Below are 19,965 nucleotides of genomic sequence, written 5' to 3'. Positions count from 1 at the left end.
ATACAAAGTTCCAAACCCTCTGCATAGACCATAGTTACATAGAAATATCCAGGCTTCCCATAGTTCCTACAGAACCTATAAATCCATGCAGCGTCATTATTACATTTATGAATGTATAAATATATAATACAGCGCTGCAGAATATGTTGGTGCTATTTAAATAAAGCATTACTGTATTAGTAATATTATTATTATTATTATTGAGTATAAAGTAAACTCCGCCTAGTGGTCGCTGCAGGAAGCTAAATTGCTATATGTAAAGAGAACCTGTCAGCAGGTGTGATCATGGAAACTGCAGCCAGTGCAGTGCAGTCCCAGGAGATCTGTAATCAGAGCTTTGTGTATGTTGTTAGTAGCAGCAGAACTGTGAAATATAGATTTTTATACTCCAGGATTGTAGCTTCTGCCAGCACACCAGGGTTGTGTCCTCACACTGCTGTGCTCTCCAAACCTAATGTTAAGTATTGTCTCTAGATATCTGTGTAGTCAGAGCTTTGTGTATGTTGTTAGTAGCAGCAGGACTGTGACATATAGATTTATACTCCAGGATTGTAGGTTCTCAAGGGCACATCACCACACTGCTGTCCTCTGTGCTCTCTGCAGCCAGTGCTAGGTATTGTCAAAGGAGAGTTGTGTAATCAGACCTTTGTGTATGTTATAGTAGCAGCAGGACTGTGAGATATAGATTTTTTTGTATTCCAGATATGTAGATTTTCAAAGTGCACTGGGGGTCCTCACACTGCTGTGCACTTAGCTTGAGAGTTGAACTGCTACATGCTTTTGCCCTCAAATTGGAAATTGTTAGTGAGTGGAGAGTGGAGAGATGAGGGACGAGGTGGCATCCTATGCCACACCTGGTGCACTGTATGAAAAGAGACCGCCTACTGGGCACTTGAGGAGCAGCATTAGTGATATTAATATATGGGTAATACTGGGTCATGCAGTCACTCTCCACCTCATATGTTTAGTGATGTCAGGTTTTGAGGTGCAGATATACACTCACCGGCCACTTTATTAGGTACACCATGCTAGTAACGGGTTGGACCCCCTTTTGCCTTCAGAACTGCCTCAATTCTTCGTGGCATAGATACAACAAGGTTCTGGAAGCTCCTCAGAGATTTTGGTCCATATTGACATGATGGCATCACACAGTTGCCGCAGATTTGTCGGCTGCACATCCATGATGCGAATCTCCCGTTCCACCACATCCCAAAGATGCTCTATTGGATTGAGATCTGGTGACTGTGGAGGCCATTTGTGTCCAGTGACCTCATTGTCATGTTCAAGAAACCAGTGTGAGATGATTCCAGCTTTATGACACGGCGCATTATCCTGCTGAAAGTAGCCATCAGATGTTACAGGGTCCATTGTGCTCATAAAGGGATGGACATGGTCAGCAACAATACTCAGGTAGGCTGTGGCGTTGTACCAAGGGGCCCAAAGAGTGCCAAGAAAATATTCCCCACACCATGACACCACCACCACCAGCCTGAACCGTTCATACAAGGCAGGATGGATCCATGCTTTCATGTTGTTGACGCCAAATTTTGACCCTACCATCCGAATGTCGCAGCAGAAATCGAGACTCATCAGACCAGGCAACGTTTTTCCAATCTCCTACTGTCCAATTTCGATGAGCTTGTGCAAATTGTAGCCTCAGTTTCCTGTTCTGGCACCAACAACCATGCCACGTTCAAAGGCATCAAATCACCTTCCTTCCCCATACTGATGCTCGGTTTGAACTGCAGGAGATTGTCTTGACCATGTCTACGTGCCTAAATGCACTGAGTTGCCACCATGTGATTGGCTGATTAGAAATTAAGTGTTAACGAGCAGTTGGACAGGTGTACCTAATAAAGTGGCTGGTGAGTGTACATAAGTGATAGAATCATCTACTTGTTGACTATTTCCAGAGCTACAGGATATGAGATCAGCAGAACCATTCATGACCACTACCCGGTGTATGGCGCTATTCTGTCCCGGTGTCTGTCCCACCCTTCATACAGCTGATCATTGGGGATGTCAGAAGGCCCTTCCCCCTTCTCTTGGTCTGATATCGATGACCTTTCCTCTGGATACATAATCAATATTCATGTCCTGACATAATTACAGCACAGAACCCCCCAGGGACCAGACACAGACATAACTACCCCTACAATCCATAGTGGATGCCATTACACATCCATAGCTGGGGAGTCTATGGATTTCTGGACATGGACTATGTTAAACTGATACAATAATATTGAACTTTTCTGTATTTATTTCAAGTAAAAGTTTCTACAATGTATCAGAACTACATAGAACAAGATCTGCATATAACAGCTGTATAATGTATACGATTTATATATAACAAGCAAATAGTGTGTATAAAGTATAAGATCTGCATATAACACATGTATAAAGTTCTATATAACATGTATAGTGTATAAGCTCTATATAACATGTATAGGGTATAAGTTCTATATAACACATGTATAGTGTATAAGTTCTATATAACACATGTATAGGGTATAAGCTCTATATAACACATGTATAGGGTATAAGCTCTATATAACACATGTATAGGGTATAAGTTCTATATAACACATGTACAGTGTATAAGCTCTATATAACACATGTATAGGGTATAAGTTCTATATAACACATGTATAGGGTATACGTTCTATATAACACATGTATAGGGTATAAGTTCTATATAACACATGTATAGGGTATAAGTTCTATATAACACATGTATAGGGTATAAGCTCTATATAACACATGTATAGTGTATAAGCTCTATATAACACATGTACAGTGCATAAGCTCTATATAACACATGTATAGGGTATACGTTCTATATAACACAGGTATAGGGTATAAGTTCTATATAACACATGTATAGTGTATAAGCTCTATATAACACATGTACAGTGGATAAGCTCTATATAACACATGTATAGGGTATAAGCTCTATATAACACATGTATAGGGTATAAGCTCTATATAACACATGTATAGGGTATAAGTTCTATATAACACATGTATAGGGTATAAGTTCTATATAACACATGTATAGGGTATAAGCTCTATATAACACATGTACAGTGTATAAGTTCTATATAACACATGTATAGTGTATAAGTTCTATATAACACATGTACAGTGTATAAGCTCCATATAACACATGTATAGGGTATAAGTTCTATATAACACATGTACAGTGTATAAGCTCTATATAACACATGTATAGGGTATAAGTTCTATATAACACATGTATAGGGTATAAGTTCTATATAACACATGTATAGTGTATAAGCTCTATATAACACATGTACAGTGTATAAGCTCTATATAACACATGTATAGGGTATAAGTTCTATATAACACATGTACAGTGTATAAGCTCTATATAACACATGTATAGGGTATAAGCTCTATATAACACATGTATAGGGTATAAGCTCTATATAACACATGTATAGGGTATAAGTTCTATATAACACATGTATAGGGTATAAGTTCTATATAACACATGTATAGGGTATAAGCTCTATATAACACATGTACAGTGTATAAGCTCTATATAACACATGTATAGGGTATAAGTTCTATATAACACATGTATAGGGTATAAGTTCTATATAACACATGTATAGGGTATAAGTTCTATATAACACATGTATAGTGTATAAGCTCTATATAACACATGTATAGGGTATAAGTTCTATATAACAAATGTACAGTGTATAAGTTCTATATAACACATGTATAGTGTATAAGTTCTATATAACACATGTACAGTGTATAAGCTCTATATAACACATGTATAGGGTATAAGTTCTATATAACACATGTATAGTGTATAAGCTCTATATAACACATGTACAGTGTATAAGCTCTATATAACACATGTATAGTGTGTAAGATCTACATATAACATGTTTATAGTGTCCAAGATGATATAATGCTGCAATAACACCTCCTTCTGTACCTATAGATAAGCTCTGTATACTCCCCTACAATATATAGTCCCCAAACTAATACAGTGTTTTATACAGTCCTATGGTATTTCTACACTGGAGATCAAAATTAGAGAACAACACACAATTTCCTAAATATTAATGTCCTTGTTTTGTCCTGTGTAATAAAGAATATATCAGTATTTTGTAAATGTTCTAAAGCACAGAATAAAAATGTAGATGAGATCATTGTAAAAGACACTGATCAAAATAAGAGACACTTCCAGGTTACTGGTAATAATTTGGCAACTGGTGCTAATTTCCTTAATTATCTGACAAACCCTAAGGCCTCATGTACACGATGTGTGGGGGACACATCTGGCTACACAGTTTGTGACAGGATATCGGTCTCTATTAACGCCTTTGGCGCCCAGTCACGGTGCGGTGCAGGGAGGCAACATTGTCTCCCTGCACCGTTGTCTCCCCGCGCCGTTGTCTCCCCGCGCCGTTGTCTCCCTGCGCCGTTGTCTCCCGGTGCCGTTGTCTCACTGCACCGTTGTCTGCCTGCACCGTTGTCTCCCCGTGCCGTTGTCTCACCGCGCCGTTGTCTCCCGGTACCGCTGTCTCCCTGGACCGTTGTCTCCCTGGACCGTTGTCTCCCCGCGCCGCTGTCTCCCTGCGCCGTTGTCTCCCTGCGCCGTTGTCTCCCGGTGCCGTTGTCTCCCGGTGCCGTTGTCTCCCTGTGCCGTTGTCTCCCTGCGCCGTTGTCTCCCCGCGCCGCTGTCTCCCTGCGCCGTTGTCTCCCTGCGCCGTTGTCTCCCGGTGCCGTTGTCTCCCGGTGCCGTTGTCTCCCGGTGCCGTTGTCTCCCTGTGCCGTTGTCTCCCTGCGCCGTTGTCTCCCCGCGCCGTTGTCTCCCTGCTCCGTTGTCTCCCGGTGCCGTTGTCTCCCTGCGCCGCTGTCTCCCTGGGCCGCTGTCTCCCTGGGCCGTTGTCTCCCTGCGCTGTTGTCTCCCTGCGCCGTTGTCTCCCTGCACTGTGACCGTGTATGTAAAAATATACAACATGCCCTATATTCCTCTGTACTACGGATCTGGTCCTGTGCTTCTGTATGGAGAGTGGAGGGGTAAGCCGAGCTCTCCCCTCCTCTCTCCTGTGCATGGTGAGCATACATTATGTGCAAGGGGCCATACTGGTGCCTAACTTTTCGGTTTTCACTGACTTTACTGACTTGTGCTGCTCCGAAGAGACTGAAAACCTTCATAATGACCAAACCTCTCATTAGTATAAAGAATCAGAAGACCTAGACTCACCTTTACTGAGAGGAGCATGTTGTGTGGACAGAGGAGAAGAGTCCACAGGTCATTTTAGCAATAGAACAAGTTTAATTTATTTGGATCTGATGGGAAACATTATGTTTGTCAACAAATTAAGCAAAGACTGAACCCATAGTATGTAAAGAAGTCAGTGAAAGGTGGTGGAGGAAGTGTCATGGTTTGGGGAATGTTTTCTGCGGCAGGAGTTGGAACTCACATAGAGCTACATGGCAGAGAGAATGTAAGTGTGTAACAGAACCTTCTTCAACAACTTGTGGTTCTCTTCTTGCTTTCATCATTCAATCAGCAGCAATTTTCTTGCAGGACAATGCCACCCTATCACACATCAAAATAGGTAAAACAGTGCCTTGGAACAGAACACATAGAAACAATTACATGACCACAGACCAGAGTCCTGATCTAAACCCAATAGAAAACTTCTTGAAAATACATGGGGACAAAGTTATGGCCAAGAAACCCACAAGTCACAGACGTGTAGAAAAGACTGGAAGAAGAGCGGAGCAGATCCCAGCAGAGCCGTGTGAGGACTAGTGATGTCCTGTGGCCAGTGTGGAGATCGGTGACTGCTGGCACCTGCAGAAAATGTCATTGCTTCTTCTCTGATTATCATCATCATGTATTTTGCATGACCTTACAAAGATCCTTCAAATGTTCATAAATGGAGATTACACTATTTCTGAAAAAAATCATAGGCTGTCCCCCCCTGTACATAATACCCCAATAACAGCTCTAGATAGTATTCAGATAATAGTAATAATACATAGTATTCTGATTACACCACTATTTAGTGTTAAAATAGTAGTGTTATATATTATCATCAGTACAGGCTCTATATAGTGTTCAGATAACCTTGCTATACTGTAGAGTCCAAATAATAGTGTCACATAGTGCCCAATTGATAGTACTAAATGATACTAAACTAAATGAAACACTGTTACATTGTGTCAAAATAACAATGCTGTACTATGTAGTGCTCAAACAGTTCCATATAGTCCCCAATAACATGCATGCATTATACATATATAACAGTGCCATATAGTGCCCCAATAACGTGCTTGCATAAAACATATATAACAGTGCCATATAGTGCCCCAATAACATGCATGCATAAAACATATATAACAGTGCCATATAGTGCCCCAATAACATAGTGATCAGATAACACTGCCATATAGTGTCCAAGTGATACTATTACATAATGTTCAGATAATACTGCCATATAGTGCCCCAATAACAGTGTTACTCAGTGCTCAGATAACAATGTTGTATAGTTCTCAGATAATACTGCCATATAGTGTCCCAATAACAATGTTACATAGTGCTCAGATAACACCGCCATATAGTGCCCCAATAAGGCACATATAATGTTGCTATAAAAAAGCTACATAGTGCATAAATGTTACCACCATATGGTGCTATAACATGACACAGTGCCTGTCTTCACTCTACATCAACCCACAATACAGAAAGTTCAGTGTCAGGAGCTGGGAGCTGCCCCATCTGCCCTGCCATGGTATAGTGCCCTGCAGCCTCCTCCACTCCCTCCTCCACCTCCATCTCCCTCCTCCCCCTCCACCTCTGCCGTTTCATGTTCTCCCTTCTCTTTTATGATGCTGAGAATTGATGGATAAACCTGCCCAGAAAACATAATGAGACAGACGGCCGGAGAGCGCAGGGGAGGAGGGAGAGACAGTGTGTGGGAGAGACAGATGCACAGGTTGTAGCACAGCAGACACAGCCAGGGATGAGACATCTCCAGAGGTGACAGGGCAGATGGAGCAGAGCTGAAGACGGAGACGGAGCAGCAGATAGACAGCCTTGTGCCGGAGAGACTGCCTGCCCTGTGGATGTGACAGCTCCTCTTCCTCCCCCTCAGCCAATCCCTTCTCCTTGTGTTTGTGAGTCGCATCCTCCTCCCCCGCCCTGGGCTGCTGGTCCCTGAGCATCTCTGAGAAAGAGAGAGCAAAAGAGAGGGGGAGGAGAGAGAGAGACAGAGGAGAGAGAGAGAGCGCGGTGTCTGAGCGTCACGTCCGGAGACATCCCAGGATGATCCCAGATCCGAGACCCCAGTGACGGGGAACCTCCTCCGAGCACCCCCTCTCCTCCTCTTCTTTTCCTTCTTTCCCCCTTTTCTCCATCCTTCCTCCTCTGCCCCTTCCTCAATCCCCCGCTCCTCTCCCATCTCCCCCAGCTCCTTACACCCACAATATCCCCCCCACTCAGTGCTCAGCATGGGCTGCATCGGATCTCACAGTGCAGGTAAGAACCGAATCCACGCGATGCTCTGCACAGTCAGGAGGGGGGTGCGATATGCTGAGACTGAAACTACACAGCACACAGACTTCACACTGCAACACTGGACCAGAACATGGACTACACACTGCAACACTGGACCAGAACATGGACTACACACTGCAACACTGGACCAGGACATGGACTACACACTGCAACACTGAACCTGGTCAGAGACTACACACTGCAACACTGGACCAGAACATGGACTACACACTGCAACACTGGACCAGAACATGAACTACACACTGCAACACTGGACCAGAACATGGACTACACACTGCAACACTGGACCAGAACATGGACTACACACTGCAACACTGGACCAGAACATGGACTACACACTGCAACACTGGACCAGAACATGGACTACACACTGCAACACTGGACCAGAACATGGACTACACACTGCAACACTGGACCAGAACATGGACTACACACTGCAACACTGGACCAGAACATGGACTACACACTGCAACACTGGACCAGAACATGGACTACACACTGCAACACTGGACCAGAACATGGACTACACACTGCAACACTGGACCAGAACATGGACTACACACTGCAACACTGGACCAGAACATGGACTACACACTGCAACACTGGACCTGGTCATAGACTACACACTGCAACACTGGACCAGAACATGGACTACACACTGCAACACTGGACCAGAACATGGACTACACACTGCAACACTGGACCAGAACATGGACTACACACTGCAACACTGGACCAGAACATGGACTACACACTGCAACACTGGACCAGAACATGGACTACACACTGCAACACTGGACCTGGTCATAGACTACACACTGCAACACTGGACCAGAACATGGACTACACACTGCAACACTGGACCAGAACATGGACTACACACTGCAACACTGGACCAGAACATGGACTACACACTGCAACACTGGACCTGGTCATAGACTACACACTGCAACACTGGACCAGAACATGGACTACACACTGCAACACTGGACCAGAACATGGACTACACACTGCAACACTGGACCAGAACATGGACTACACACTGCAACACTGGACCAGAACATGGACTACACACTGCAACACTGGACCAGAACATGGACTACACACTGCAACACTGGACCTGGTCATAGACTGCACACTGCAACACTGGACCAGAACATGGACTACACACTGCAACACTGGACCAGAACATGGACTACACACTGCAACACTGGACCAGAACATGGACTACACACTGCAACACTGGACCAGAACATGTACACAACACTGGGCCTGGGCATAAAGTACACACTGCAACACTGGACCAGAACATGGACTACACACTGCAACACTGGACCAGAACATGTACACAACACTGGACCTGGGCATAGACTACACACTGCAACACTGGACCAGAACATGGACTACACACTGCAACACTGGACCAGAACATGGACTACACACTGCAACAATGGACCAGGACACAGACTACACACTGCAACACTGGGCCAGGACATGGACTACACACTGCAACACTGGACCTGGGCATAGACTACACACTGAAACACTGGACCAGGACATGGACTACACATTGCAACACTGGACCTGGACATGGACTCCACACTGCAACACTGGACCTGGGCATAGACTACACACTGAAGCAGCAGACGAGGACTTGGACTACGCACTGCAACACTGGACCAGGACATGGAGTATACACTGAAACATTGGACTTGGGCATAGACTAAACACTGCAACACTGGACCTGGGCATAAACTACACATTGCAACACTGGACATGGACTACACACTGTAGGATTGGACCAGAACATGGACTACACACTGCAACACTGGACCAGGACATGGACTACACACTGCAACATTGGACCTGGGCATAGACTACACACTGCAACACTGGACCTGGGCATAGACTACACACTGCAACACTGGACCAGAACATGGACTACAGACTGCAACAATGGACCAGGACACAGACTACACACAGCAACACTGGGCCAGGACATGAACTACACACTGCAACACTGGGCCTGGGCATAGACTACACACTGCAGCACTGACCAGAATATGGACTACACACTGTAGGATTGGACCAGAACATGGACTACACACTGCAACACTGGACCTGGATTTATACTACACACTGCAACACTGGACCTTGACATAGACTAAATACCGCAACACTAGACCTGGTCATGGCCTACACACTGCAACAATAGACCTTGACAAGGACTACACACTACAACACTGGACCGGGACATAAACTACACACTGCAACACTGGACCTGGGCATAGGTTACACACTGCAACATTGGACCTGGATATAGGCTACACACTGCAACACTGGACCTGGGCAAAAACTACACACTGCAACACTGGACCTGGGCATAGGTTACATACTGCAACACTGGACCAGAACATGGACTACACACTGCAACACTGGACCAGAACATGGACTATACACTGCAACACTGGACCTGGTCATAGACTACACACTGCAACACTGGACCAGAACATGGACTACACACTGCAACACTGGACCAGAACATGGACTACACACTGCAACACTGGAGCAGAACATGGACTACACACAGCAACACTGGGCCAGGACATGAACTACACACTGCAACACTGGGCCTGGGCATAGACTACACACTGCAGCACTGACCAGAATATGGACTACACACTGTAGGATTGGACCAGAACATGGACTACACACTGCAACACTGGACCTGGATTTATACTACACACTGCAACACTGGACCTTGACATAGACTAAATACCGCAACACTAGACCTGGTCATGGCCTACACACTGCAACAATAGACCTTGACAAGGACTACACACTACAACACTGGACCGGGACATAAACTACACACTGCAACACTGGACCTGGGCATAGGTTACACACTGCAACATTGGACCTGGATATAGGCTACACACTGCAACACTGGACCTGGGCAAAAACTACACACTGCAACACTGGACCTGGGCATAGGTTACATACTGCAACACTGGACCAGAACATGGACTACACACTGCAACACTGGACCAGAACATGGACTATACACTGCAACACTGGACCTGGTCATAGACTACACACTGCAACACTGGACCAGAACATGGACTACACACTGCAACACTGGACCAGAACATGGACTACACACTGCAACACTGGAGCAGAACATGGACTACACACTGCAACACAGGACCTTGACTTAGACTACACACTGCAACACTGGACAAAGACATGGACTACACACTGCGACAATGGACCAGGACATCGACTAGACCAGTGATGGCAAACCTATGGCACGGGTAACAGAGGCGGCACTCAGAGCCCTTTCTGTGGGCACTCGGGCCATCACCCCAGCGCACCAGACAGGACTCAAAGAATCTTCCTGCAGTTCCAAGCAACTTAAAAGTTGCTGCTTTCAGTCATATATTAAAGTGATACTTACTTTGCTGCTTGGGACTGTAGGAAGAGGGAGAATGAGTAGAGTTTAATTACCTTTGGAGGACCTTCTGCTGCCCCCACGATTCTCTGTGTACAGAGGGACACTGCAAAGAAGCTAAAATGATGCAATTTTACATCTTGTCCTCAGGAGGCCAATATGATTGAAAGTTGTTGAAGAATAGGGAGCAATAAGTTACTGCTTTAATTTTTTGTTGGCACCTCGTGATAAGTAAGGGGAGTTTTGGGTTGTAGTTTGGGCACTCGGCCACCAAAAGGTTCGCCATCACTGGACCTGGTCATGGCCTACACACTGCAACATTGGACCAGAACATTCACTATACACAGCAACACTAGACCACAACATAGACTACACTGGACAGCAACATAGACTAAACACTGCAACACTGGACCTGGACATAGACTGCACACTGCAAAACCGGACCAGGAAATGGACTACACACTGCAACACTGGATCAAAACATAAACTACACACTGCAACACTGGACATGGACATGGACTACACACTGCAACACTGGACCTGGACATGGACTACACACTGCAACACTGGACCTGGACATGGACTTCACACTGCAACACTGGACCTGGACATGGACTACACACTGCAACACTGGACCAGGACATGGACTACACACTGCAACACTGGACCAGGACATGGACTACACACTGCAACACTGGACCAGAACATGGACTACACACTGCAACACTGGACCAGAACATGGACTACACACTGCAATCACAACGCCATCCATCCACAGATCACTCCTACTACTGCAGTACAATTTCAGTGTAAACAATAGCAGCCACATGCAGACTGCACCCTACAAAGAGTTAAAAAGGTCTGAGGTGTCACACAGCAACAACAGAAAATGTGTCCTTCTCTATGTCCATCACTCCACATCACATCACACTACACAACATGACAATGTAACAATCCACAATGCAGATACACAATGTAATACAATGACCCCAGACAAGGCAAAGGTCAGCCCTCTGCAATGTGATCTCACTGGAAACCACAATGTAATATCATGTCATTCATCTATAGCAACATTTGTATTATGACACAAAACGTTATAACATTGTATCTAATAACTCATAACACACATGGTCATAGCATAACAATGGATGGACCGAATATAATACTACACCATAACCATAATCATACTCACTGAAATAATATCATTCTGCCCCATAACTCATCCTGTACAGTGTAATAATATAATACTGCCCCTTATCTTATCCTGTGTAATAATATAATACCCATAACTCATCATATACAGTGTAATAATATAATACTACCCCATATCTCATCCTGTACAGTGTAATAATGTAATACTGCACCATTAGTCATACTGTACAGGGTAATAATATAATACTGCCCCATAACTCATCCTATACAGCGTAATAATATAATACTACCCCATATCTCATCCTGTACAGTGTAATAATGTAATACTGCACCATTAGTCATACTATACAGTGTAATAATATAATACTGCCCCATAACTCAACCTGTACAGATTAATAAAATAATACCGCCCTTTAACTCATCATATGTAGTTTAATAATATAATACCGCACCATTTCTCATTCTATACAATGTAATTATTTAATACTGCCCCATAACTCATCCTGTACAGTCTAATAATATAATACTGCCCCACAGCTCATCATTTACACTGTAATAGTATCATACTGCACCATATCTCATCCTATACAGTGTAATTATTTAATACTGCCCCATAACTCATCCTGTACAGTCTAATAATATAATACTGCACCATATCTCATCCTGTACAGTGTAGTAATATAATACTGCCCAATAACTCAATATATAGTGTATAATAGTATAAAACTGCATCATATCTGATCCTGTAGAGTGAAATAATATAATACTGCCCCATATATCTTTCTGTATAATGTAATGATATAACACTACCCCATATATCTTCCTTTACACAATAATAATACTGCCCCAGAACTCATCCTGTACAGTGTAATAATATAATACTGCCACACAACTCACCATATACACTGTAATAGTATAATAGTACTGTGTAATAATATAATACTGCACTATAACTCATCCTGTATTGTGTAATAATATAATACTGCCACACAACTCACCATATACACTGTAATAGTATAATAGTACTGTGTAATAATATAATACTGCATCATATACCATCCTTAACTGTGTTAGAATATAATACTGCACCATATCTTCTCCTGTACCATGTAATAATATAATACTGCACCATAAGTTACCGTATACAGTGTGATATACTATAGCACCATACTTCATCCTGTGTAGAGTGTAATAATATAATACTGCACCATATCTCATCCTGTACAGCGTGATAATATAATACTGCACCACATATCATCCTGTACAGCGTGATAATATAATACTGCACCACATATCATCCTGTACAGTGTAATAATATATTACCACCCCATACCTCATCCTGTACAGTGTAATAATATAATACTGCACCACATATCATCCTGTACAGTGTAATAATATAACACTGCACCACATATCATCCTGTACAGTGTAATAATATAACACTGCACAACATATCATCCTGTACAGTGTAATGAAATAAAACTGCACCATATCTCATCCAGTGTAGTAATATAATACTGCCACATATATCTTCCTCTTCAGTGCAATGATTTAATACTGTCCCATAACTCATTCTGTACAATGTAATAACATAATACTGCCACATATATCTTCCTTTTCAGTGTAATAATATAATACTGCACCACAACTCATCATATATATTGTAATAATATGATACTGCCCCATATGTCTTCCTGCACAGTGTAATAATATAATACTGCACCACAACTCATCATATATATTGTAATAATATGATACTGCCCCATATGTCATCCTGCACAGTGTAATAATATAATACCGCACCATATCTCATCCTGTACATTGTAATGATATAATACTGCCACATATATTTTCCTCTTCAGTGTAATAATATAATACTGTCCCATAACTCATCCCGTACAGTGTGATAATATAATACTGCACCACAACTCATCCTATATACTGTAATAATATAATACTGCCCCATATCTCATCCTGCACAGTGAAATAATATAATACCGCACCACAACTTTATCATATGTAGTGTAATAATATAATACCGCACCATATCTCATGTTGCACCCTGTAATTCCCCCCCTGATCTGGACACAACATTGTGCGACTGCTGGAGTCTACGCTCCGCAAGGTGATATGTCAGACTCTCAGCACGATCAATACTGTAAGACAAAGAGTTTAAAGGGACAGCTGTGACCCTGACGCACATGACAGATTATAGCGGAAGCCTTTGCGGTATTATCCACCGTCCACCACACTGCATTGTAATAGATGTGGGCGAGGTGACAGACCCTGCATTGTTTTATAAATCAATCTATAAATCTTTATTTCTATAGCGCCATCACATTCCGCAGCGCTGTACAGATCATGGGGAACACTACAGACTAATAATATCTATGGGAATGAGTCCTGATACATTGTAACGCATCTCCTGCGTGTCTGTGCCTTGCGGCTTTTCACCCTGCTGTGAACCTCTGGTTTGATTGTCATTCGCCCGCGTCAGGGCAGATTTCTGCGCACGTTTTTTTGTAGACGTGTTTTGGGGATTGGGTGGCGGTGATGCAATGTGGGAGCAGGCGGCGTGCATGGTCGGAGTGTGCGCTGACTTCTAATCGTCGCTCTCTACTTGGGATTCAGCATGTGCTACCTATTCCCAAGTCGGATGTCGTCACTGTGTACGCAGTGCATTGCATTCTGGAGCGATGCTCTGCAGGTCATCATCTACCGGGATATAGTCTAGGCGCCGCTCGTGGCATCCCAGGGGTCAAGGGGGTAGCATTTGCCTAGTGATATAAACTCTCTCTGGTATTGAGTGAATGATTAGTGAGCAGTGGGAGCCATATTGATCGCTACCTGCTCACAGCATGCAAGTAAATAAGAAGCGGTCATAACTTATTTTTACTGACACATCCACCCCCTAGTCCCCCTACCACCCCCTTCCCTGCACTTGTAAAACAGTGTTGTGATGTTGTATAGTGCTTGTACAACAGTGACACATAGTGGCCAATGGCCAGTATGACACCCTATAGACAATTAAAGGTGTCCAGAGAAATACAGTCATGGCCAAAAGTTTTGAGAATGATCCAAATGTTAATTTTTACAAAGTCTACTGCATCAGGTTTTATAATGGCAAGTTCATAGACTCCAGAATGTTATAAAGAGTGATCAGCTTAACAGCAATTAATTGCAAAGTCAATATTTACCTCCTTTTTCCCCCAAAACACATTTCAACTTCATTGCCGGCGCCATAAAAGGAGCAGCTGACATGGTGTCAGTGATTGCTCCAGTAACACAGGTGCGGGTGCTGATGAGGACAGAGCGGCAGATCTGTCATGAATAAGAAAGAATCATACCACTGGACACTTTACAAGGAGGCTGGTGCTTGGTATTATTGTTTCTCTTCTGTTAACCATGGTTATCTCTAAAGAAACACATGCAGTCATCATTGCACTGCACAAAACTGGGGAGTATCGCAGCTAGAAAGATTGCACCTCAGTCACTAATCTATCGCATCATCAAGGAATTCAAGGAGAGAGGTTCCATTGTTGCCAAAAAGTCAAAGGTCGGGGCTACGGGGGCTTGGAGTTGACTTTGCTCCCACTGCCTGGAGAGGCTACTCCACACCCCAGAAGCCTCTGCCGATAATTACCATATTAGCTTAAGTGTAGATAAGGTTAGAAAGAATTATAGGATTAGGTAAAGAAAGATTAGAGCTTAGAATGTTACTGGAAACCTACCATGAAGGTAGATTCCTGATGGTACATTTCCTTTAAGAAATCTCTAAAAAAAAAACACAAAACCCTCAAGCCAGGTTATTAATCCAACCATCTCTTGGATCAGAGAATGTCATCTTTTTCATGTTCTTTAGCCAAACTGTCACCAGGAATGTCATTTTTAGTTGGTGACAGGTTACAATAGACTATGCTATGCTGAATCATTTCAGGACTTTATAAAACTTTTTTTCACATTACTTGGCTTCTTGCCAGCAGTGAAATGGAAGAGTGTGGAGGAGAGGAGACTGAGACACATGCACGCACAGGTTGCAGCAGTTGTTCCCTCCCCGGGACTTACCACACACTGCTGACCAGGTAAGGTGAAAAAAAGTTTTACAAAGTCCTGAAATGATTTAGTATAGCAGTCTATTGTAACCTGTCACCAACCGAAAATGACATTCCTGGTGACATGTTTGTTAAAGCAGTGATCCCCAAACTTTTTCTGCCCAGGGACCAGCTGTAAACATACATTTTCTTCAGGGACCAGTTCGGTGGGGAGTTGCGGTCTGGTGTCATAGTTTCATAGCTAAAAACCCCCTTGTGTGCTTAGATTACATCTTTCCATTTCCTGAAGAAGCACCCCAACTTGTATTGTCCTTTTTCCTGTAGCATGCTCCCCTCCCATATCCCCTTTACCGCATTATGTCTTCCCTCCATGTCTCCTTTCCTTTGCTTCCCTCACCATATGCTTCCAATGTCCCCTTTCCCAGCCGAACTCTGTCAAAAACAAAACTACTTACCTTCCTCATTCCCCTGCAACAGTCTTCTCTTCCTTCCCTTCACTAATAGCATGATGTTATGACATCATGACGCTTGTCGTCAATAGAGCAGTGCATTATTTGGTGGGTGTTTTTTTGTTTTACAGGGGTCAGGCGCGGCCCAGTACCAGGTGTTCCAAGGCCCGGTCTTGGGCCGCGGACCAGTGGTTGGGGAACACTGTGTTAAAGGATATGAAAAAAAGATGACAATCTTTGATCGAATAGATGGTTGGATTGGCTTGGCTTGAGGGTTTTGTGCTTTTTTTTAAATTTCTTAAAGGAAATGTACCATCAGAAATCTAGGTAGGTTGCTTGTAACATTCTAAGCCCTAATCTTTTTTTGACTTAATCCCATAATTCTTTCTAACCTTAGCTCATATGGTAATTATCGTCAGAGGCTATTGGGGCGTGGTGTAGCCTCTCCGGCAAGTGGGTGCAAAGGCTACTCCACGCCCCAATAGCCTCTGCTGTCCCTCTTACCTGTGTGTCCTCAGTGGGCTCATCACACTCCCGGCTCCTTCGGAGCTCTACGCAGGTGCAGTAGCTCCGGTTTCAGATCCAACTGCAGCACCGCTGTGATTGGGCTGTGGCTGTGGAGCCCTGTGATTGGGCTGTAGGGGGGGCTTGTTCTGAAGACCCCCATGTAGTAGGGTTCAAAACAACTACAAAGAAACTTGGAGTCCAGTTAAGGAAGTAATAAGTGCAGACACCCAAGGATTCCCCAGGGCTGCCCTGGTTGTAGAAACTGTGTGTCTGTGGACGTCGCTGTTCACATTGTCTGGTGGAGCAGGTTCCGTTTTGGGAGATCTTGGGGGTAGACTGGACTGGACATTCACTGACTGGACACCACAGTCATCAGGATCAAGGAAATTTTCTTTTCCGTTAAAATTTACAGTGTATTGAAGTGGGTGATTGTGGGTGATGATGATGATGATCTTGTTAACCATGGAACTGATTATGATGGTGAAGGCAATAATCACCTTAATGATTATAAAGCTGTCAGTGATGGTGGAGATGTTAGTGATGATGATGTTGATAAGTATGACAATTGGGATATTGGGGATGATGGCAATTATCATAATTATTAAGAAGATGATGACAATGATGATGATGATATTGATAATGTTTTTGGATGAAGGTGCTGTTACTGAAGATGATTATTTTGATAGTAATGATGATGATGAGGATTGCATTGCTGATGACATTGGTGTTGAACTTTATGATGGACCACAACTATGATGATGAAGTCAGTGATGATGACGGTGAAGGCAAGGTTCATGAAGGTATTGATGAGAATAATGGCATTGCTTGTGTTGATAATGGTGTTACTGATGATGATGATGATGTTGATAGTGCTGATGATAGTGGTTATGATGTTTGTGATGCTAGATGATATCTGTGTTGATGATGATGAAGATGATGAAGTTTATGATAACTATACTGATGATGATGATGCTGTGACAGGAGTGTTAATTAGTAAGTATGATGGAACTTCTGAGGGCAATATTGATGATGATGATTGTAATAGTGATGTCCATGTTATGATGTCAATAATGATATTAGTGCTGGTGGTGACTACAATGATGATAATATGTGTGATGAAGTGTCCTAGTGATTAGTTATGATTTTACCGACAATGCTAATGATGATAGTGGTGGTGATATCTGCAGTATGATGATGATGGTTATGTGATGCTGATACCTACAGTATGGTATGATGATGAAGCTGAATGCATTGCTGGTGCTGATGAGGAGATTGTTGGTGATGATGATAGTATGATGTCGATATTCCCATGTGGATGATGTTGCTGATGGATGATGTTGGCACTGAGAATGGAAAAGATGATGGTGGTGCTGAGGATTACAATGTTGATAATTAGGGTAATAACTATGATGATATTTATTTTGGGTTGACGGTTTGGTTTGATGTTGAGAGTGGTAATTGGGGAATGATTGTGATGGTGGAAGTCATGATGTTGATGGCATTGATATCCATGATAGAAATACTAATTATGATGTTGAAGATGAAGATGGCAATGTTTCTGATGATGGTCCTTGTGATAAGTCTGATGTTGATGATGATGACTTTGATGATCATCATGCTTTGTGTGATGGTGATAGTGCTACATGTGATAGCGATAGTGATATTTGTGATGGTGATAGTGATATGTGTGGTGCTACTAGGGTTATGTGATAGTGAAATGAGTGATAGTGCTATGTGTGATTGGGATAGTGATATGTCTGATGTTATAGTGTTATGTAATAGTGATATGAGTATAATGGTGATAGTGATATGTGTGATGTCATAATGATATGTGTGATGTGATAGTGATATGTGTGATGGTGATAGTGATATGTGTGATACTGATAGTGATATGTGTGATATGTGTGATGGTGATAGTGATATGTGTGATGGTGATAGTGATATGTGATAATGATATGTGTGATGGTGATAGTGATATGTGTGATAATGATAGTGATATGTGATAGTGATATGTGTGATACTGATAGTGATATGTGTGATGTGATATGGTGATAGTGATATGTGTGATAATGATAGTGATATGTGATAGTGATATGTGTGATGGTGATAGTGATATGTGTGATAATGATAGTGATATGTGATAGTGATATGTGTGATGTGATATGTGTGATAATGATAGTGATATGTGATAGTGATATGTGTAATGGTGATAGTGATATGTGTGATGGTGATAGTGATATGTGATAGTGATATGTGTGATGGTGATAGTGATATGTGTGATACTGATAGTGATATGTGTGATGTGATATGTGTGATCTGATAGTGATATGTGTGATGTGATATGGTGATAGTGATATGTGTGATGGTGATAGTGATATGTGTGATAATGATAGTGATATGTGATAGTGATATGTGTGATAATGATAGTGATATGTGATAGTGATATGTGTGATGGTGAAAGAACAGCCCCACAATCTAGATAAAATGTATCATACAGCAGTGCACAGAATATTGTAGAGATTTCTTCTCTAACCTAAGCCGTCCATTGTGCTCTTGGGCTGCTGCAGCACTTCTTGTTGCCTAGCAACCTCTCGACTTCCTGTTGAGTGACCACTATTTCCATCCCTTGTAGAGAAGTGGTTACAGGACATTCCGTACATTGTAATGTTATCATATGGATGGCAGGAGCCAGGAATGAACTGTTCTATAGTTCTGGTAAGCTATTCATGCACCAGGAGGCGCAGGATGAACAACGTGAAAGGCCCCTCTCAGATTATGGAT

General features: G+C 42.7%; 1 protein-coding gene and 1 long non-coding RNA gene across 5 annotated transcripts in view; both read left to right on the top strand.

Annotated features, from left to right (window-relative positions):
* LOC140106014 (uncharacterized) overlaps positions 1-19,965 on the top strand; it is a 340,407-nt gene that overhangs the window by 209,565 nt on the left and 110,877 nt on the right. The gene's annotated exons all lie outside the window — the stretch shown is intronic.
* Positions 6,882-19,965, top strand: part of FAM131B (family with sequence similarity 131 member B) — a 47,755-nt gene continuing 34,671 nt past the window's right edge. For 3 of the 4 annotated variants that reach the window (XM_072129343.1, XM_072129341.1, XM_072129340.1), the window contains exon 1: positions 6,883-7,534. In XM_072129343.1, the coding sequence (XP_071985444.1) occupies positions 7,507-7,534 (28 nt within the window). In that variant the 5' untranslated portion in view covers positions 6,883-7,506. Of the gene's footprint in view, positions 7,535-19,965 lie in introns of all 4 variants that reach the window. The other variant, XM_072129342.1, reaches the window with a different exon arrangement.

This window comes from Engystomops pustulosus, chromosome 11 (assembly GCF_040894005.1).
Source record: "Engystomops pustulosus chromosome 11, aEngPut4.maternal, whole genome shotgun sequence".
NCBI lineage: Eukaryota > Metazoa > Chordata > Amphibia > Anura > Leptodactylidae > Engystomops > Engystomops pustulosus.
The sequence above is the reverse complement of the archived record's forward strand: the minus strand, read 5'-3'. Positions and strand labels throughout refer to the sequence as shown.